Here is a 20,699-nt window from a genome sequence, read left to right as displayed (position 1 = left end):
TGTTCTGGGATTGATTTTCACTTTTCGCACCCAAGTACGTTCATCTCAAGGAGACAGAATGCTTCTCCTTCCTGAGCGGTATGACGGCTGCGTGTTCCCATGCTGTTTATACGTGCGTACTATTGTTTGTACATATGAATGTGGTACCTCAGGCGTTTGGAAATTGCTCCCAAGGATGAACCTCTACAATTTTTTTCTTTAGATTTTCCCATGATGTCAAGCAAAGAGGCATTGAGTTTGAAGGTAGGCCTTGAAATACATCCACAAGTACACCTCCAATTGACTCAAATTATGTCAATGAGCCTATCAGAAGCTGCAAAAGCCATGACATCATTTTCTGGAATTTTCAAGCTGTTAAAGGGACAGTCAACTTAGTGAATGTAAACGTCTGACCCACTATAATTGTTATACAGTGAATTAAAAGTTAAATAATCAGTTTGTAAACAAATGTTGGAAGAATGACTTGTGTCATGCACAAAGTAGATGTCCTGAGCGACTTGTCAAAACTATAGTTTGTTAACAATAAATTTGTGGAGTGGTTGAACAACTATTTTTAATGACTCCAACCTAAGTGTTTGTAAACTTCTGACTTCAACTGTATATCTATCTATCTATCTATCTATCTATCTATCTATCTATCTATCTATCTATCTATCTATCTATCTATCTATCTATCTATCTATCTATATATACAAAGTATATCTGTATCTCCATATATATATGGAGTCAATCACACTTCTGTGAAATCAAACTGTCCACTTAGGAAGCAACACTGATTGACAATACATTTCACATGCTGTTGTGCAAATGGAATAGACAACAGGTGGAAATTATAGGCAATTAGCAAGACACCCCCAATAAAGGAGTGGTTCTGCAGGTGAAAACCACAGACCACTTCTCAGTTCCTATGCTTCCTAGCTGATATTTTGGTCACTTTTGAATACAAACCACACAAGTGTCTCAGGTAGTGCAGCTCATCCAGGATGGAACATCAATGCGAGCTGTGGCAAGAAGGTTTGATGTGTCTGTCAGCGTAGTGTCCAGAGCTTGGAGGCGCTACCAGGAGACAGGCCAGTACACCAGGAGACGTGGAGGAGGCCGTAGGAGGGCAAAAACCCAGCAGCAGGACCGCTACCTCCGCCTTGGTGCAAGGAGGAGCAGGAGGAGCACTGCCAGAGCCCTGCAAAATGACCTCCAGCAGGTCACAAATGTGCTTGTGTCTGCTCAAATGGTCAGAAACAGACTCCATGAGGGTGGTATGAGGGCCCGATGTCCACAGGTGGGGGTTGTGCTTACAGCCCAACACCGTGCAGGACGTTTGGCATTTGCCAGAGAACACCAAGATTGGCAAATTCGCCACTGACGCACCCTGTGCTCTTCACAGATGAAAGCAGGTTCACACTGAGCACATGTGACAGACGTGACAGTCTGGAGAATGTTCTGCTGCCTGTAACATCCTCCAGCATGACCGATTTGGCAGTAGGTCAGTCATGGTGTGGGGTGACATTTCTTTGGGGGCTGCACAGCCCTCCAGGTAGCCTGACTGCCATTAGGTACCGAGATGAGATCCTCAGACCCCTTGTGAGACCATATGCTGGTGCGGTTGGCCCTGGGTTCCTCCTAATGCAAGACAATGCTAGACCTCATGTGGCTGGAGTGTGTCAGCAGTTCCTGGAAGAGGAAGGCATTGATGCTATGGACTGGCCCGCGCGTTCCCCAGACCTGAATCCAATTGAGCACATCTGGGACATCATGCCTCGCTCCATCCACCAACGCCACGTTGCACCACAGACTGTCCAGGAGTTGGCGGATGCTTTAGTCCAGGTCTGGGAGGAGATCCCTCAGGAGACCATCCGTCACCTCATCAGGAGCATGCCCAGGCGTTGTAGGGAGGTCATACAGGCACGTGGAGGCCACACACACTACTGAGCCTAATTTTGACTTGTTTTAAGGACATTACATCAAAGTTGGATCAGCCTGTAGTGTGGTTTTCCTTTTTAGTTTTGAGTGTGATTCCAAATCTAGACCTCCATGGGTTGATAAATTTGATTTCCATTGATCATTTTTGTGTGATTTTGTTGTCAGCACATTCAACTATGTAAATAAAAAGTATTTCATAAGAATATTTCATTCATTCAGATCTAGGATGTGTTATTTTAGTGTTCCCTTCATTTTTTGAGCAGTGTAGATAGATAGATAGATAGATAGATAGATAGATAGATAGATAGATAGATAGATAGATAGATATGAAAATATAGATATATAGATGTATAGAGATATAGATATTCTGCATAGATATATAGAGATATGGATATAAAGAGATATAGATATAAAGATATATATAGATATAGAAATAAAGATATATATATAAATAAAGAGATATAGATATATAGATAAAGAGATATATAGAGATATATAGAGATATAGAGATATAATAAAACTAGATCAACTTGAGTGAAAGAAAACAGCTTGAGGTAAAGTAAGGAGGACCTACATTGCTCATGGTGATCGCATTGGCCTTGGCCAGCACAAGTTCTGGAAGCTCATTGCCCACGTGGATTTTGATCTTATCAGCATCCCATTGTTCAACATACTGCCGCTGAAATATGAGATAAACATAGCTATGTTATAAGAAAATAATAATAACAATAATACATGTCATTATTTTGCACTTTTCTCAGACTCACAGACACTTGAGAAAAGCAAACAGAAATGTAAATCTGAGTGACAGACATAGTTAAGAAAGCATCTATGTATTACACTGAAAAAAAATAGCAACAATTTCAAAGATTTTACTGAGGTACGGTTCATATAATGAAATCAGTACATTTAAATACATTCATTAGGCCCTAATCTATGGATTTCACATGACTGGGAACACAGATATGCAACCTTTGGTCACAGATACCTTACAAAATAGGTAGGGGCATGGATCAGAAAACCAGTCAGTATCTGGTGTGAAGCCTATTTGCCTCATGCAGCGCGGCACATCTCCTTCACATAGAGTGGCCTTTCGGATTGTTGTCCCACTCCCCTTCAATGGCTGAGCGAAGTTGCTGGATATTGGCGGAAACTGGAACACGTCAATCCAGAGCATCCCAAACATGCTCAATGGGTTGCATGTCTAGTGAGTATGCAGGCCATGGAAGAACTGAGACATTATCAGCTTCCAGGAATTGTTTACAGATCCCTGTAACATGGGCCGTGCATTATCATGCTGAAACATGAGGTGATGGCAGTGTATGAACGGCATAACAATGGGCCTCAGGATCTTTTCACGGCATTTCATTCAAATTGCAATCGATAAAATGCAATTGTGTTCGTTCATCCATGAAGAGCACACTTCTCCAGCGTACCAATGGCCATCGAAGGTGAGCATTTGCCCACTGAAGTCGGTTGCAATGCTGAACTGCAGTCAGGACAAGACCCTGGTGAGGATGACGAGATGAGCTTCCCTGAGACGGTTTCTGACATTTTTTGCAGAAATTCTTCAGTTGTGCAAACCCATAGTTTAGCAGGTGAAGAAGTTGGATGTGGAGGTCCTGAGCTGCCGTGGTTACACATGATCTGCGGTTGCGAGGCCGTTTGGACATACTGCCATATTCTCTAAAACGACGTTGGAGGCGGTAGAGAAATGATAGAGAAATTAACATTACATTCTCTGGCAACATCTCTGGTGGACATTCCTGCAATCAGCATGTCCATTGAACACTCCCCTCAAAACTTAAGACATCTGTGGCATTGTGTTGTGTGACAAAACTGCACATTTTAGAGTTGTCTATTATTGACCACAGCACAAGATGCCCCTGTGTAATGATCATGCTGTTTAATCAGCTTGTTGATATGCCACATCTGTCAGGTAGATGTATTATCTTGGCAAAGGAGAAATGCTCACTATAACAGGGATGTAAACAAATTTGGTCACAAAATTTGAGAGATATAAGGTTTTGTGTGAAAATAACATTTCTGCTAGTGAACATGGGACCAACACTTGACATGTTGCATTTATATTTTGTTCAGTGTAATTATCTATTTATTAGATAGGGTATCAGGCTTGATGTTGAGGTGGACCTTGTTATTTCAGCAGCTCCATAAAAAAATGTATGTTATTGTATTGAATTCTGGTGTAACAGGAAACTGCGTTGTTAGCTGGAATACGTTTACCTTGTTCATGATCTGGCCGTTATGTTTGGCCAGAACGATATCCATGCCGTCGAGTGGGCTTTTGAAGTCCAGAGTGCTGGGGTGCTGTCGGTATTTCTTCTCACTCAAGATCTCGCCGGCCTTCTTGGCTTTTTCCACATCAAGTGAGCCAACGGGGACCCATCCAATTCCCCTGAGCCACTTCATGTCAGCCCTGTACACCGCCTAAGTGGGATAGCATACTCCCATTACTTGTTGCCATCTCAAACCTTTTATCACTGGGTTTGACCAGTCCTGGATGTCTCATTAACAATATGATTAAAAATGTAACAGGAAAGAGGTCTTGGAATTGAAAATACAGAACTTTTGAAACATACCTCACTTGCTATGTCATAGACATGTCTGGCATGGACAACATCAGTGGAGTCTGGCAGACAGGTCCAGTTGTGCAGGTGAGTTCTGTAGTTGAAGTTGTTGACCTGAATCTGGTTCTTCTTGCACAACTCAAAGGCCATCATGTCCAATGGGAGATGGAACTTGGTCTTGGACTGGTGGAAGTCCTTCTTGTACAGAGCATCACTGGCAATCTTGGCTGAGTTCAGAGCCAGCACGAGCAGAGGGTCATCCTCTACGCAGCGGGCTCCAATGTGATGGCCAATTTGCTTGCGGTAGCCTGACTTGTACTTGTGCTACACCGAACCAAAAAGGTTGCATGTAGTGGGGATTTCAGTAAATTAAAGGTATACACAGTATTGATATAGTTCATTCCTTTGTGATAACAAAATAAGTACTTACATCACTGATAATGTCCCTGCCGTGCTTGGCTGCGATGACAGCAATGGCATCATTGCGCAAATCATAGCCCTTCTTCTTATCCTCTTCCATTGCTTTCCTGTATTGGTTCTGTATGAAGAAGAAAACAAACATCCACAGATGTTATTGTATATCTCCACAATAAGTTTTAGTTTCGAATGTTTGCATTCACAAGGAGGGTTACCTTTGTGCTATCAGTTACTTACCCAACTGTAGTTGGACTTGTTTGCATTGGCCAAAACAATGTCCATCGCATCTGGCATAATGTGGTTCTTGATCTTGTCCTTCTCCCAGGCCTCAGTGTAAGCTTGCTGCAATAATGAGTTTCAAGTTCAAACTAACAGCGTGAAGTGCCTATTCATATAAATGGCTGAAATATAATCCAAAGTAGGGGAGATCAGATTACCTTAAAGCAGGTTTAAATGATGGAATCATTATTTGAATATAATCTACCAGGAGAAACATTCAAAGGCAAATGATGAATAAAGATATACCAGTTAGTCAAATACCTTGTTGGCATTATCATTATTTTGTTTAGCCAAAACCATTCCAATGTCTTGAACTGAGCTGGTGAACTTGAAGTTGCTTGGGTGCTGACGATACAGCTTCTCACTCAGGACATCGGCGGCTTTCTTTGCCTTCTCAACATCAAGTGAGCCGATGGGAACCCATCCGATACCTTGCAGGCTCTTTAGTTCAGCCTTATACACAGCCTAGACACAACAATACCACAATGGTCAAAATGGATGGAATAAAGACAGTTACACTGGAAAAACATGATCTAGTTCATTCATACTTACATCACTTGCTATGTCATAGACATGTCTGGCATGGACAACATCAGTGGAGTCTGGCAGACAGGTCCAGTTGTGCAGTCGAGTTACATATTTGGCATGGTTGACCTGGATCTGGTTCTTCTTGGCCAACTCAAAGGCCATCATGTCCAATGGGAGATGGAACTTGGTCTTGGACTGGTGGAAGTCCTTCTTGTACAGAGCATCACTGGCAATCTTGGCTGAGTTAATAGCCAGCATGAGCAGAGGGTCTTCCTCGACACAGCGGGCTCCAATGTGGTGGCCAACCTGCTTACGGTAGCCAGTCTTGTACTTATGCTACAAAAGGCAAATATGAAATGGCAGTGTTGAGGATTGTTTTTATTTTACAGATGTACATTTGATATATTGTGTCATGAAATAGTAAAGAAACGGAATCGCTTATGATGGATGAACTTACATCACTGATAATGTCCCTGCCGTGCTTGGCTGCGATGACAGCAATGGCATCATTGCGCAAATCATAGCCCTTCTTCTTATCCTCTATCATTGCTTTCCTGTATTGGTTCTGTATGAGAAGAAAAATCCATAGACATGGGTATTTAAAATCAAATCACAAATCATTTAAAGTGCATTTAACAAAATCACAACACATTTTACATGAAAAACTAAACAAAAACAATATGTTTATTTTTTACAAACGTTTACATTCATCAAGATGGTTACCTTTGTGCAATCAGTTACTTACCCAACTGTAGTTGGACTTGTTTGCATTGGCCAAAACAATGTCCATCGCATCTGGCATAATGTGGTTCTTGATCTTGTCCTTCTCCCAGGCCTCAGTGTAAGCTTGCTGCAATAATGAGTTTCAAGTTCAAACTAACAGCGTGAAGTGCCTATTCATATAAATGGCTGAAATATAATCTAAAGTAGGGGAGATCAGATTACCTTAAAGCAGGTTTAAATGATGGAATCATTATTTGAATATAATCTGCCAGGAGAAACATTCAAAGGCAAATGATGAATAAAGATATACCAGTTAGTCAAATACCTTGTTGGCATTATCATTATTTTGTTTAGCCAAAACCATTCCAATGTCTTGAACTGAGCTGGTGAACTTGAAGTTGCTTGGGTGCTGACGATACAGCTTCTCACTCAGGACATCGGCGGCTTTCTTTGCCTTCTCAACATCAAGTGAGCCGATGGGAACCCATCCGATACCTTGCAGGCTCTTTAGTTCAGCCTTATACACAGCCTAGACACAACAATACCACAATGGTCAAAAAGGACGGAATAAAGACAGTTACACTGGAAAAACATGATCTAGTTCATTCATACTTACATCACTTGCTATGTCATAGACATGTCTGGCATGGACAACATCAGTGGAGTCTGGCAGACAGGTCCAGTTGTGCAGTCGAGTTACATATTTGGCGTGGTTGACCTGGATCTGGTTCTTCTTGGCCAACTCAAAGGCCATCATGTCCAATGGGAGATGGAACTTGGTCTTGGACTGGTGGAAGTCCTTCTTGTACAGAGCATCACTGGCAATCTTGGCTGAGTTAATAGCCAGCATGAGCAGAGGGTCTTCCTCGACACAGCGGGCTCCAATGTGGTGGCCAATCTGCTTACGGTAGCCAGTCTTGTACTTATGCTACAAAAGGCAAATATGAAATGGCAGTGTTGAGGATTGTTTTTATTTTACAGATGTACATTTGATATATAGTGTCATGAAATAGTAAAGAAATGGAATCGCTTATGATGGATAGATGTTCAATGAACTTACATCACTGATAATGTCCCTGCCGTGCTTGGCTGCGATGACAGCAATGGCATCATTGCGCAAATCATAGCCCTTCTTCTTATCCTCTATCATTGCTTTCCTGTATTGGTTCTGTATGAGAAAAAAAATCCATAGACATGGGTATTTAAAATCAAATCACAAATCATTTAAAGTGCATTTAACAAAATCACAACACACTTTACATGAAAAACTAAACAAAAACAATACTTTTTTTTTTATTTTTACAAATGTTTACATTCATCAAGAGGGTTACCTTTGTGCAATCAGTTACTTACCCAACTGTAGTTGGACTTGTTTGCATTGGCCAAAACAATGTCCATCGCATCTGGCATAATGTGGTTCTTGATCTTGTCCTTCTCCCAGGCCTCAGTGTAAGCTTGCTGCAATAATGAGTTTCAAGTTCAAACTAACAGCGTGAAGTGCCTATTCATATAAATGGCTGAAATATAATCCAAAGTAGGGGAGATCAGATTACCTTAAAGCAGGTTTAAATGATGGAATCATTATTTGAATATAATCTCCCAGGAGAAACATTCAAAGGCAAATGATGAATAAAGATATACCAGTTAGTCAAATACCTTGTTGGCATTATCATTATTTTGTTTAGCCAAAACCATTCCAATGTCTTGAACTGAGCTGGTGAACTTGAAGTTGCTTGGGTGCTGACGATACAGCTTCTCACTCAGGACATCGGCGGCTTTCTTTGCCTTCTCAACATCAAGTGAGCCGATGGGAACCCATCCGATACCTTGCAGGCTCTTTAGTTCAGCCTTATACACAGCCTAGACACAACAATACCACAATGGTCAAAATGGACGGAATAAAGACAGTTACACTGGAAAAACATGATCTAGTTCATTCATACTTACATCACTTGCTATGTCATAGACATGTCTGGCATGGACAACATCAGTGGAGTCTGGCAGACAGGTCCAGTTGTGCAGTCGAGTTACATATTTGGCATGGTTGACCTGGATCTGGTTCTTCTTGGCCAACTCAAAGGCCATCATGTCCAATGGGAGATGGAACTTGGTCTTGGACTGGTGGAAGTCCTTCTTGTACAGAGCATCACTGGCAATCTTGGCTGAGTTAATAGCCAGCATGAGCAGAGGGTCTTCCTCGACACAGCGGGCTCCAATGTGGTGGCCAATCTGCTTACGGTAGCCAGTCTTGTACTTATGCTACAAAAGGCAAATATGAAATGGCAGTGTTGAGGATTGTTTTTATTTTACAGATGTACATTTGATATATTGTCATGAAATAGTAAAGAAATGGAATCGCTTATGATGGATAGATGTTCAATGAACTTACATCACTGATAATGTCCCTGCCGTGCTTGGCTGCGATGACAGCAATGGCATCATTGCGCAAATCATAGCCCTTCTTCTTATCCTCTATCATTGCTTTCCTGTATTGGTTCTGTATGAGAAAAAAAATCCATAGACATGGGTATTTAAAATCAAATCACAAATCATTTAAAGTGCATTTAACAAAATCACAACACACTTTACATGAAAAACTCAACAAAAACAATGTTGTTTTTAATTATTTATTTTTTTACAAATGTTTACATTCATCAAGAGGGTTACCTTTGTGCAATCAGTTACTTACCCAACTGTAGTTGGACTTGTTTGCATTGGCCAAAACAATGTCCATCGCATCTGGCATAATGTGGTTCTTGATCTTGTCCTTCTCCCAGGCCTCAGTGTAAGCTTGCTGCAATAATGAGTTTCAAGGTCAAACTAACAGCGTGAAGTGCCTATTCATATAAATGGCTGAAATATAATCTAAAGTAGGGGAGATCAGATTACCTTAAAGCAGGTTTAAATGATGGAATCATTATTTGAATATAATCTGCCAGGAGAAACATTCAAAGGCAAATGATGAATAAAGATATACCAGTTAGTCAAATACCTTGTTGGCATTATCATTATTTTGTTTAGCCAAAACCATTCCAATGTCTTGAACTGAGCTGGTGAACTTGAAGTTGCTTGGGTGCTGACGATACAGCTTCTCACTCAGGACATCGGCGGCTTTCTTTGCCTTCTCAACATCAAGTGAGCCGATGGGAACCCATCCGATACCTTGCAGGCTCTTTAGTTCAGCCTTATACACAGCCTAGACACAACAATACCACAATGGTCAAAATGGATGGAATAAAGACAGTTACACTGGAAAAACATGATCTAGTTCATTCATACTTACATCACTTGCTATGTCATAGACATGTCTGGCATGGACAACATCAGTGGAGTCTGGCAGACAGGTCCAGTTGTGCAGTCGAGTTACATATTTGGCATGGTTGACCTGGATCTGGTTCTTCTTGGCCAACTCAAAGGCCATCATGTCCAATGGGAGATGGAACTTGGTCTTGGACTGGTGGAAGTCCTTCTTGTACAGAGCATCACTGGCAATCTTGGCTGAGTTAATAGCCAGCATGAGCAGAGGGTCATCCTCTACGCAGCGGGCTCCAATGTGGTGGCCAACCTGCTTACGGTAGCCAGCCCTGTATTTGAACTAAATAAATTAAATTGAGATAGTTAGGTGTCATTCAAATGCTGAAGTTCACACACCATTTATTCAATAGACAGTGTTTAACTTACATCGCTAGCAATGGATGTGCCCTGTTTGGCTGCCAGGATTGCAATAGCATCATTGCGCAGGTCATAACCCTTCTTCTTGTCCTGTTCATTGGCAAGCTTATATAGTGACTGTACAGGAGGAATAGAAAACACGTTTTGAATGAATTAGGACAATGCAGCCTAAATGAACACTACAAGGAGGTGTGGAAGGTATGACTCACAGCACTGCAGTTGATCTTGTTGGCTCTGGCCAACACCACCTCCATTGAGTCTGGCATGATGTGGACAGAGGTCTTATCCTTATTCCAGGCGTCAACGTACGTTTGCTATAAGACAGATATACTTCTTATTGTTTTGATGTATTACCATGTATTTGTATTGTATACATTATAATATATACAGTTCACATATGTGCATAGACATTCAGTAGATACAGTAGATACCTTGTTCATGATTGCATTGTTAGCATTGGCCAGGATGACGTCCATGGAGTGCATGTCCTTGGTAAACTTAAAGCTGCTGGGGTGTTGGCGGTACAGTTTCTCACTGCCAATCAGGCCAGCTGTTTTGGCTCTCTCTACATCCAGAGAACCAATGGGAATCCATCCTGTGCCTTTGACGCTTGTCTCATAGTCACTTTTGTACAAATTCTGCAGTAAAAAGGCGATAACATATCCAAACTTTTCTACAGATTCAGATGTGTCTTAACAGCTCAGAATCTGGGAATGGTTCAATAATTATGAGAGAAAAAATGTATTGTATACAAAAACATGTTTTGTTGTTCTGTTTGTTTTTATAGTATTATGAGTCAAATAATACTTACATCACTGGCGATCGTCTGCATCTGCTTAGCCAACTCCACGTTCATGGCATCAGCAAGCACAGTGTAATGGTGCTGGATCTTCCTGTAGCCAGCAAAGGTCTGCACTGTGGAGGCGTGCTTGGCATGTACAACACTCATCATATCAACTGGAGAGTGGAACTTCAGCTTGGACTTGTGGAAGTCCTTCTTGTAGTTCTTGTCACTCTGCAACCTGGCCACCTCCATGTAGTGCACCAGTAAGGGGTCGTCCTGAAGAGTGCGGCAGCCCACTTGTTTTCCCCTATTCATCCGGTGACTCAGCTTGTACTTGTACTGTGTAAATAAACAACAACAATTTATTATTCCCAGGACGAATATTTAGCTTTGATGAAGATTATTTTATAGTATACAAGGTCCAATGGAAATTCTACTTCTGCTTTATCCCCACGCCTCCGATACACATGCATACATACAGAGGTTGGAGCAGATTGTAAAATGGTTTTAAAGCCTTTTATTGCTGGTCTGAGTCACTCACGTCACTGGCAATTTTGGTGCCCTGCTTGGCAGCCTGAATGGCGATGGCATCAACCTTCAGGTCGTAACCCTTCTTATACATCTTCGCCAGGCCTGCTTTGTAGATTTTCTGGAATGGAGGAGAAACAATTGATTAGAATATGATCAAAATAACATTTGCTAAATAATTCAAATTCCAAGAGATATTTCAAAGTTACATTGCAAAAGCATGATGCATTACAAAGAGGAATATTTTGAGGGTAACCTGCATGTTTGAAAAAGGTAGCCTTACCTGACTCATGTTGATAGCATTAGCCTTCGCCAGGACAATTTCAGGGGCATCTGGCATCACATGGACTGTGAGCTTGTCATTGTGCCATTGTTTGGTGTATTCTTGCTGCAATGTCATTGGTAAAAACACAAGTCAATTATAACATTAGGACAAATGAGAAAACATCACATTTTAAACTATGTGTTTTTAATTTCAAATATGGCGTTATGGTTTATAGTGTACCTTGTTCATGATCTTGTTGTTGTCAGTGGCCAGGACAATGTCCATAGAGTCCATCAGCTTCTTGAACTGGAATTTAGAGGGATGTGTACGGTACTTTTGTTCACTCTGGATGTCCCCGCCAACCTTTGCAAGTTCCACCGGCAATGAGCCAATAGGAATCCATCCTGTTCCTCTCACAGAGTTGTTCCAGTCAGACTTGTACTCAAACTGGGGAATGAACCAAACACAAATGAATTAATTATTTGACACCCACAAGCGTGTTAACAGAAAACACCCCTAGCACTAGGCCGAAGTCACATGAACAGTACTCACGTCACTGGAACTGGCATTCATGGTGCGAGCCAACGCTAGGTTCATGGAGTCAGCGGTAAGAGTGTAGTGGTGTTGGATCTTCCTGTAGCCAGCAAAGGTCTGCACTGTGGAGGCGTGCTTGGCATGTACAACACTCATCATATCAACTGGAGAGTGGAACTTCAGCTTGGACTTGTGGTAGTCCTTCTTGTAGTTCTTGTCACTCTGCAACCTGGCCACCTCCATGTAGTGCACCAGTAAGGGGTCGTCCTGAAGAGTGCGGCAGCCGATTTGTTTGCCCTTTCCCTTCACATAGTCTTTCTTGTACTGGATCTGAAAGGTAGAAGTAAAAGAATAATCAGACAATCCGACACTATTGGAAGTAGCAACACTGTTGTGGACTACATACTGTATAGCTCTTTCTGTCCTCCTGGGCCCAGTTTTTCAAAAGTGATCTATCTGGATTTTGCCTAGCGGATAGGATTAAATGCATATAAATACAATGAATAGAACATGAATCCCTATTCAAGTCAGAGGTATTGTTAACAAGTACTCCCCCATAAAGAAAATGAGAATTAAAAACAGGTTCAGCCCCTGGTTCGACCGTGATCTGGCAGAGTTACTCCACATCAAGAACATCAAATCAAATAAAATGTATTTATATAGCCCTTCGTACATCAGCTGATATCTCAAAGTGCTGTACAGAAACCCAGCCTAAAACCCCAAACAGCAAGCAATGCAGGTGTAGAAGCACGGTGGCTAGGAAAAACTCCCTAGAAAGGCCAAAACCTAGGAAGAAACCTAGAGAGGAACCAGGCTATGTGGGGAGGCCAGTCCTCTTCTGGCTGTGTCGGGTGGACATCATTTGGCAAAAGACTTGGCACTCAAATAGTCAGGCTGACTGGCTCTCGTTCAGGCAAATGAGAAATAAGTGAACTCAGGCTTTCCAGAAGGACGAAGTTAGTTACTTTAAGAAGCAATTCTCTCTCTGTGGGTCTAACCCCAAGAAGTTCTGGAAAACGGTGAAAGATCAAAGATCTGGAGAATAAGACCTGGAGACGAGTATGAAAATGTATGCACTCACTACTGTAAGTCGCTATGGATAAGAGCGTCTGCTAAATTACTAGAATGTAAATGTAAACCCTCCTCTTCATAGCTGCCCATGTCCGTTAATGTTGATGATGTGGTTGTTACTGACAAGGAGCGTATGGCTGAGCTCTTTAATCACCACTTCATTAAGTCAGGATTCCTATTTGACTCAGCCATGCCTCCTTGCCCATACTCATCTCCCAGTCCTTCTACTCCTTCTAGGTGCTAAAGGAGCTCCTTAAACTTGACCCCCAAAAAACATCTGGGTCAGATGGTTTAGATCCGTTCTTCTTTAAGGGTTGGCAGGGTAGCCTACTGGTTAGAGCGTTGGACTAGTAACCGAAAGGTTGCAAGTTCAAATCCCCGAGCTGACAAGGTACAAATCTGTTGTTTTGCACCTTGAACAGGCAGTTAACCCACTGTTCCTAGGCCGTCTTTTTTAAACATTTTATTTTACCTTTATTTAACTAGGCAAGTCAGTTAAGAACATATTCTTATTTTCAATGACGGTCATTGAAAATAAGAATTTGTTCTTAACTGACTTGCCTAGTTAAATAAAGGTAAAACCTCTCTGGGGAGGTTCCCAGTGCCTGGAATGCAGCCACGGTACGTCCTTTATTTAAAGGGGGAGATCAAGCTGATCCTAACTGTTACAGGCCAATTTTTATCTCGCTCTGATAATAAAAAATGTTGGAAAAATGTGTCAATAATCAACTGACTGGCTTTCTTGATGTCTATAGTGTCCTCTCTGGTATGAAATCTGATTTCCACTTAGGTTATGGATGTGTCACTGCAACCTTAAAGGTCCAGAAGAATGTCACAACTGCTCTTGATTCTAAGCAATGTTGTGCTGCTATTTTATTGACTTGGCCAAAGCTTTTGATACAGTAGACCATTCCATTCTTGTGGGTCGGCTAAGGAGTATTGGTGTCTCTGAGGTGTCTTAGGCCTGGTTTGCTAACTACCTCTCTCACTACCTCTCGGTGCAGTGTGTAAAGTTAGAACATCTGCTGTCACAACCACTGCCTGTCACCAAGGGAGTACCCCAAGGCTCCATCCTAGGCACCACGCTCTTCTCAATTTACATCAACAACATAGCTCAGGCAGTAGGAAGCTCTCTCATCCATTTATATGTAGATGATACAGTATTATACTTAGCTAGCACTTCCTCTGATTCTTTGGTAAACACTCTACAACAAAGCTTTCTTAGTGTCCAACAAACTTTCTCTGCCCGTATCCTTGTTCTGAACACCTCTAAAACAAAGGCCATGTGGTTCGGTAAGAAGAATGCTTGATGTGTGTTTTGTCCTACATTCTTATTTTTTATCCAAACACCGGTCACCACAAGATGCCCTTTGCCCTTTTGGTAGGCTGTCATTGTAAATAAGACTTTGTTTTGAAATGATTTGCCTAGTTAAATAAAGGTTCAAATAATAACATTGATGATTCGTCCATTGTATTCATTCTATTTCTATGCATTTAATCTGATAGGTGAAATCCAGGTAGATCACTTTAGAAAAACGGGTTTATTGTGTCCTTACATCACTGGCAATATGTCTGCCGTGCTTAGCATGGATGACAGAGATAGCATCTGGCTTCATGTCGTATCCTTTGGCAATATCTTCCATCCACTTGTGCTTGTAGTGAGACTAGAAGGAAACAAAGAAACCAGTCAAACACAGTCAAACATCGCAAAACTTGTACATCTTTAAAATGCAAGAGTAATTGAGACTGTGTGTGTGTGTGTTTGTGTGTGTGTGTGTTTTTGTGCGAGTGTATGTATGTGTGTGTGAGTGTATGTATGTGTCTGTGTGTGTGTGTGTGTGCTTGTGTGGTTGTGTGAGTGTGTGTGTGTACTGACCTCGCTCATGGTCTGAGCGTTGCACTTGGCCTGGAGGAACTGGGGGCTGTCTGCAGGCAGGTTGTAGGTGTGCTTGAACTTCTCACCAGATGCTCTGTATGAAGCCTTCAAAGAGAGACAGAACCAGGTAATCACATTCAACATCCATATTAGGGAATAAATACTCACATTTGATCCTAATAAACGATAAACAAAGTTGTTTTTTCTTACATCATCAAGTAGCTTGGTGTTGGTCATGGCAAGGGCCATGCTCATCTGGCCAGTCAGACTGGTGAACTTCAGGGAGCTGGGGTGCACACGGTAGCCTTGCTCATCTCGGGCTGCCATGGCTGTCTTAGCCAACTCTACCTGCATAGAGCCAATAGGAACCCAGCCAGAACCCTTGTACATGTTGTTGTAGTCGGACTTGTAGGCGTTCTGTAGAGACACACAGGGAAACAGGAAATGTATCACAACAGGTATTAGAACAGGTATCAGGGTAGGTATCAGGACAGGACATGTAGGTATCAGGACTGGTTTTATGACTGGACAGGTATAAGGACAGGTATCAGGACAGGACAGATATCAGGGCAGGTATCAGGTATTGAAAATGAACTCACGTTGCTCTGGATCTCCATCATGGTGTGAGCCAGCTGAATAGGCATAGCCTCAGGGAGAAGAGTGTAGTTGTGAAGGCTCTTCCTGTAGCCAGCAAAGGTCTGTGCTGCGGAGGCGTGCTTAGCATGCACAAGACTCATCATGTCAACTGGAGAGTGGTACTTCAGCTTTGACTTGTGGTAGTCTTTCTTGTAGTTCTGCTCACTCTGCATTTTAGCCACCTCCATGTAGTGCACCAGCAAGGGGTCGTCCTTAACATTGCGGAAGCCGACATGCTTGCCTCTTCCCTTCTCGTACGCCAGCTTATACTTGTACTGTACAGGAAATACAATGATGAATGTAAGTACCACGAATAACATGTCATGATTATGGTCAATTATGACCAATAAACCCAAATACAGATTTCCAATTCCTTCCAATTCTTCCACTTCCTTCCAATTCATACGTACATCGCTGGCAATATTAGTGCAGGCCCTGGCAGCGAGGATGGGGATGGCATCTGCCTTCACCTGATGTCCTTTGAGAATGTCTTGACGGTGAGCGTATGTGTAATAGTTCTGTGATGAGGAGAACGAGAAATAAACACATTACTTACAGTCACGAGCACATTTCAATTAATGCAAAATGGTCAATGAATATGTGTACATTAAGTGTATTTAAAAGCATTCAAAATTATATACACACTCAGTAGCCAGTTTATTAGGTACACCACCCAGTACATGAAAATCGTTCGCTCCTACAGACAGTGAGTCAGGTGGCCGTGGCTTGCTAGATAAAGCAGGCAGTCAGGCATTTAGTTACTGTTTGATTGAACATTAGAATGGGCAAAACGAGTGACCTAAGCGACTTTGAGCGTGGTATGATCGTTGGTTCCAGTATCTCAGAAACAGCCATCCTCCTGGGGTTTTCACGAACGACAGTGTCTAGGGTTAGGGCCGAGATGGCACAGAACTCGCTTCGCCACTCCTCCGCTAACCTCTCCCCCTTTCAGTGCGTATTGTGTTACCAGCCGGTTCTGGCACAGTGGCATCAGGGTCAGACCGAGACTCCTGCGGTGGACGACTGGTTTAGGCGCGCAGAGGAGACATGGGAGGCCGCCCGCGTCCATCTCCAGCGAGCCGCAGTGAGACCCCGGTGTTCGCACCGGCTCTCGCTATCGACCCGTAACCTGCCCCTCCGCCTGCCCTGCCGGAAGCTGGGTCCGTGGTTTAAAGTCCTGAGGAGGGTGAACAAGGTATGTGACAGATTACAGCTTCCCTCTGATTATCGTATTAACCCCTCGTTCCATGTGTCTCTCCTCAGGCCGGTGGGTGGCTGGTCCGCTCCAGGAATCTGAGGTGCGGGAGGTTCCTCCGCCCCCTTTGGACATCGAAGGGCCCCCGGCGTACATCGTTCATTCCATCCTGGATTCGAGGCATCGGGCTTAGGGTTAGGGCCTTCTATACCTCGTGGAGTGGAAGGGGTACGGGCCGGAGGAGAGGTGCTGGGTTCCGGTTGCAGATGTTTTGGATCTTGAACTGCTGAGGGAGTTTCCCCGTCGCCGGCTGGATCGCCCTGCGCCTCGTCCTCTGGGTCGTCCTCGAGGCTGGTGTCGGCTGGAGCCGGGTGTCAAGGGGGGGAGGGGTACTGTCACAAAGTCGGCTCCTCTCCTTGTTCGGGCGGCGTTTGGCAATCGAAGTCACCGGCTTTCTAGCCATCGCCGCTCCATTTTTCATATCTCCATTTGTTTTGTCTTGTTCCATACACACCTGGTTTTCATTTCCCCAATCAATCTACTTGTATTTAACCCTCTGTTTCCCATCATGTTTAGTGTGTAATTGTTTCATGTTATTGTGGTGTTTTATTACGCGCTTTACTTTTGTTATGTTCAGTGTTTTGAGCGCATTTGATTTATGTAGTGCTCTCGTTTTGGAACTAAAATAAAAGTGTGCGTGTTTACATCACTCTACTCTCCTGCACCTGACTTCGCCTCTAATACACCCGTTGACAATTAGAGCAAGCTGGTTGGCCATAGGCATTTCCATATTACAGCATATTAATGAGTACCAGGTATGTTATGTCATCTGCATTACTAGAGGCCTAAACAAAGGCTTCCCAACTGGCCGTGATTACAGGGCAAAACAGATCAAATGGACATGGGTAAATATTCAACCATTAAAAGGTTTAAGACCCCCTACCACCGTGATCTGTTCCCTATATACATTTAATGGTTAGGGAATTACTACCACATGTAACTTCAATTGTTACAGCACTCTCACTAACGGGTACAAAAAAATAAAGCCTCTTACAAAACACGCCTCAAAATATGAGTGAGAAACAACAATACCTTGCACCCAATAGAGTTCAAAAGGTTTCTGGCACTCCAGAAATGTCAGATGGTACTGTATTGTGAATTACAGTAAATTTAACCAACCTTGCTGATGTTGACAGCATTGTATTTGGCTTGCATAAACTCTGGTGCATCTGCAGGAAGATTGTAAGTGTGCAGGAACTTCTCTCCACTGGCTTTATATTCTTGCTGCAAAAAAATAACATCATAACACCATATATTTCAATCAGCAGTTTTGTTCAGATCAGTTCAATTCAATTTGGTGCAACACAAACAAGACATTTAAAAAAAACACATTAAATAGACTAATTCAATTCAATGGACAACTAGATATCTGATTGGTGGCCTTTCTAGTAAGTAAGTACTACTCACAACATTCATGATCTTTTGGTTATGCTTGCACAGCTCCATATTCATGCCGTCCATCTTGCTGGTGAATTTAAAGTTTTCAGGGTGCTGCCTGTACTTGTGCTCATCCAGAACAGCCCCGGCCTGCTTGGCTAGCTCCACAGGAATGGATCCGATGGGGATCCAGCCAGTTCCCTTCACAGAGTTCTCCCAATCCGCTTTGTAGTTCACCTGCATCCGGCAAGGGGAGGAAACCATGTGAGAAATGCTGCAAATTGCCACTGCTGTAAAAACCAAAGATGCAGCATTACAACTTACAAGTTGAAGTTTTTTTCAAATCAGGCTAGTAGAAAATGTGCCCAACTAGCCCACCAGGCAAGTGAAATGTTGTCTTTTCAAATACAGCATGGCACAGATTAGTAGTAGAATATCACCTGGGCTAGTAGAATATCACCTGGGCTAGTAAAATGTCACCTGGGCTAGTAGAATATCACTTGGGCTAGTAGAATATCACCTGGGCTAGTAGAATATCACCTGGGCAAGTAGAATGTCACCTGGGCTAGTAGAATATCACCTGGGCTAGTAGAATATCACCTGGGCTAGTAGAATATCACCTGAGCTAGTAAAAAATGTCACCGGGGCTAGTAGAATATCACCTGGGCTAGTAGAATATCACCTGAGCTAGTAAAAATGTCACCGGGGCTAGTAGAATGTCACCGGGGCTAGTAGAATGTCACCGGGGCTAGTAGAATGTGGGCTAGTGGAATGCCACCGGGGCTAGTAGAATGTCACCAGGGCTAGTAGAATGTCACGGGGGCTAGTAGAATGTAACCGGGGATAGTAGAATGTCACCGGGGCTAGTAAAATGTCACCGGGGCTAGTAGAATGTCACGGGGGCTAGTAGAATGCCACCGGGGCTAGTAGAATGTAACCGGGGATAGTAGAATGTCACCGGGGCTAGTAGAATGTCACCGGGGCTAGCAAAATGTAACCGGGGCTAGTAGAATGTCACTGGGGCAAGTAGAATGTCACCGGGGCTAGTAGAATGAAACTGGGGCTAGTAGAATATAACCTGTGCTGGTAGAAAATCACAGTCTACTAGCCCTTCAGGCCAGTGCGGGAAATCCTTTTGTTCTCTTCCTGTGTAGGTGTCAAACTACTTACATCACTGGCATTGGTGTTCATGGTGCGAGCCAGCTCAAGGTTCATGGCCCCAGGCAGAAGACTGTAGTGGTGCTGGATCTTCCTGTAGCCAGCAAAGGTCTGCACTGTGGAGGCGTGCTTGGCATGTACAACACTCATCATATCAACTGGAGAGTGGAACTTCAGCTTGGACTTGTGGTAGTCCTTCTTGTAGTTCTTGTCACTCTGCAACCTGGCCACCTCCATGTAGTGCACCAGTAAGGGGTCGTCCTGAAGAGTGCGGCAGCCGATTTGTTTGCCCTTTCCCTTCACATAGTCTTTCTTGTACTGGATCTGAAAGGTAGAAGTAAAATAATAATCAGATGTGACACTATTCAACGTAGCCTATATGTGGACTACATACTGTATAGCCCCCACCCAGTACCCTACCCTGAACTTAATAGAGTGTGACCACCTGGTTACTCTACCATGCACCGTAGAGGCTGCTGCCCTATCTAGATAGTCACGGAACACTGGCCACTTTAATAATGGAACGCTGGTCACAGTTTAAATAATATTTACATACTGTTTTACCCACTTCATATGTACAGTATATAATTTCTTGAAATGTTCCAGATTGACTGACCTTCATGTCTTAAAGTATTGATGGACTGTCGTTTCTCTTTGCTTATTGGAGCTGCTCTTGCCATAATATGAACTTGGTATTTTACCAAATAGGGCTAATTTCTGTATATACCACCCCTACTGTACCTTGTCACAACACAAGTGATTGTCCTAAATGCATTAAGAAGGAAAGAAATTCCAAAAATGTACTTTGAACAAGGCACCACTGTTAATTTAAATTCCAGGTGACTACCTCATGAAGCTGGTTGAGAGAATGCCAAGAGTGTGCAAAGCTGTCATCAAGCAAAGGGTGGCTAATTTGAAGAATCTCAAATATAAAATATATTTTGATTTGTTTAACACTTTTTGGTTACTACATGATTCCATATGTGTTATTTCATAGTTCTACAATGTCGAAAATAGTCAAATAAAGAAAAACCCTCGAATGAGTAGGCGTGTCCAAACTGTTGACTAGTACTGTATATATATATATA

At 42.7% G+C, this 20,699-nt stretch overlaps 1 protein-coding gene across 47 annotated transcripts in view; it reads right to left on the bottom strand.

Annotated features, from left to right (window-relative positions):
* Positions 1 to 20,699, bottom strand: part of LOC118386423 (nebulin-like) — a 97,446-nt gene that overhangs the window by 54,915 nt on the left and 21,832 nt on the right. For 15 of the 47 annotated variants that reach the window (XR_008139928.1, XM_052522736.1, XM_052522740.1 and 12 more), the window contains exons 24-58: positions 19,624 to 19,935; positions 18,484 to 18,690; positions 18,196 to 18,300; positions 16,232 to 16,339; positions 15,785 to 16,096; positions 15,396 to 15,602; positions 15,186 to 15,290; positions 14,866 to 14,973; positions 12,257 to 12,568; positions 11,945 to 12,151; positions 11,723 to 11,827; positions 11,453 to 11,560; positions 10,939 to 11,250; positions 10,559 to 10,765; positions 10,337 to 10,441; positions 10,137 to 10,244; positions 9,739 to 10,050; positions 9,448 to 9,651; positions 9,145 to 9,249; positions 8,845 to 8,952; positions 8,403 to 8,714; positions 8,112 to 8,315; positions 7,809 to 7,913; positions 7,516 to 7,623; positions 7,072 to 7,383; positions 6,781 to 6,984; positions 6,478 to 6,582; positions 6,190 to 6,297; positions 5,757 to 6,068; positions 5,466 to 5,669; positions 5,163 to 5,267; positions 4,939 to 5,046; positions 4,521 to 4,832; positions 4,165 to 4,368; positions 2,495 to 2,599 (exon numbers count right to left, since the gene is read on the bottom strand). Coding sequence is in view for 46 of the 47 variants with exons in the window: in XM_052522736.1 (XP_052378696.1) it covers positions 2,495 to 2,599; positions 4,165 to 4,368; positions 4,521 to 4,832; positions 4,939 to 5,046; positions 5,163 to 5,267; positions 5,466 to 5,669; positions 5,757 to 6,068; positions 6,190 to 6,297; positions 6,478 to 6,582; positions 6,781 to 6,984; positions 7,072 to 7,383; positions 7,516 to 7,623; positions 7,809 to 7,913; positions 8,112 to 8,315; positions 8,403 to 8,714; positions 8,845 to 8,952; positions 9,145 to 9,249; positions 9,448 to 9,651; positions 9,739 to 10,050; positions 10,137 to 10,244; positions 10,337 to 10,441; positions 10,559 to 10,765; positions 10,939 to 11,250; positions 11,453 to 11,560; positions 11,723 to 11,827; positions 11,945 to 12,151; positions 12,257 to 12,568; positions 14,866 to 14,973; positions 15,186 to 15,290; positions 15,396 to 15,602; positions 15,785 to 16,096; positions 16,232 to 16,339; positions 18,196 to 18,300; positions 18,484 to 18,690; positions 19,624 to 19,935 (6,465 nt within the window). In the remaining variant the exon portion in view is untranslated. The remainder of the gene's footprint in view (positions 1 to 2,494; positions 2,600 to 4,164; positions 4,369 to 4,520; positions 4,833 to 4,938; positions 5,047 to 5,162; positions 5,268 to 5,465; positions 5,670 to 5,756; positions 6,069 to 6,189; positions 6,298 to 6,477; positions 6,583 to 6,780; positions 6,985 to 7,071; positions 7,384 to 7,515; positions 7,624 to 7,808; positions 7,914 to 8,111; positions 8,316 to 8,402; positions 8,715 to 8,844; positions 8,953 to 9,144; positions 9,250 to 9,447; positions 9,652 to 9,738; positions 10,051 to 10,136; positions 10,245 to 10,336; positions 10,442 to 10,558; positions 10,766 to 10,938; positions 11,251 to 11,452; positions 11,561 to 11,722; positions 11,828 to 11,944; positions 12,152 to 12,256; positions 12,569 to 14,865; positions 14,974 to 15,185; positions 15,291 to 15,395; positions 15,603 to 15,784; positions 16,097 to 16,231; positions 16,340 to 18,195; positions 18,301 to 18,483; positions 18,691 to 19,623; positions 19,936 to 20,699) is intronic. The other 32 variants (XM_052522759.1, XM_052522756.1, XM_052522751.1 and 29 more) reach the window with 32 other exon arrangements.

Source organism: Oncorhynchus keta, chromosome 7 (genome assembly GCF_023373465.1).
Source record: "Oncorhynchus keta strain PuntledgeMale-10-30-2019 chromosome 7, Oket_V2, whole genome shotgun sequence".
NCBI lineage: Eukaryota > Metazoa > Chordata > Actinopteri > Salmoniformes > Salmonidae > Oncorhynchus > Oncorhynchus keta.
Note: the sequence above shows the minus strand (reverse complement) of the source record. Positions and strands in the feature narration are given on the sequence as shown.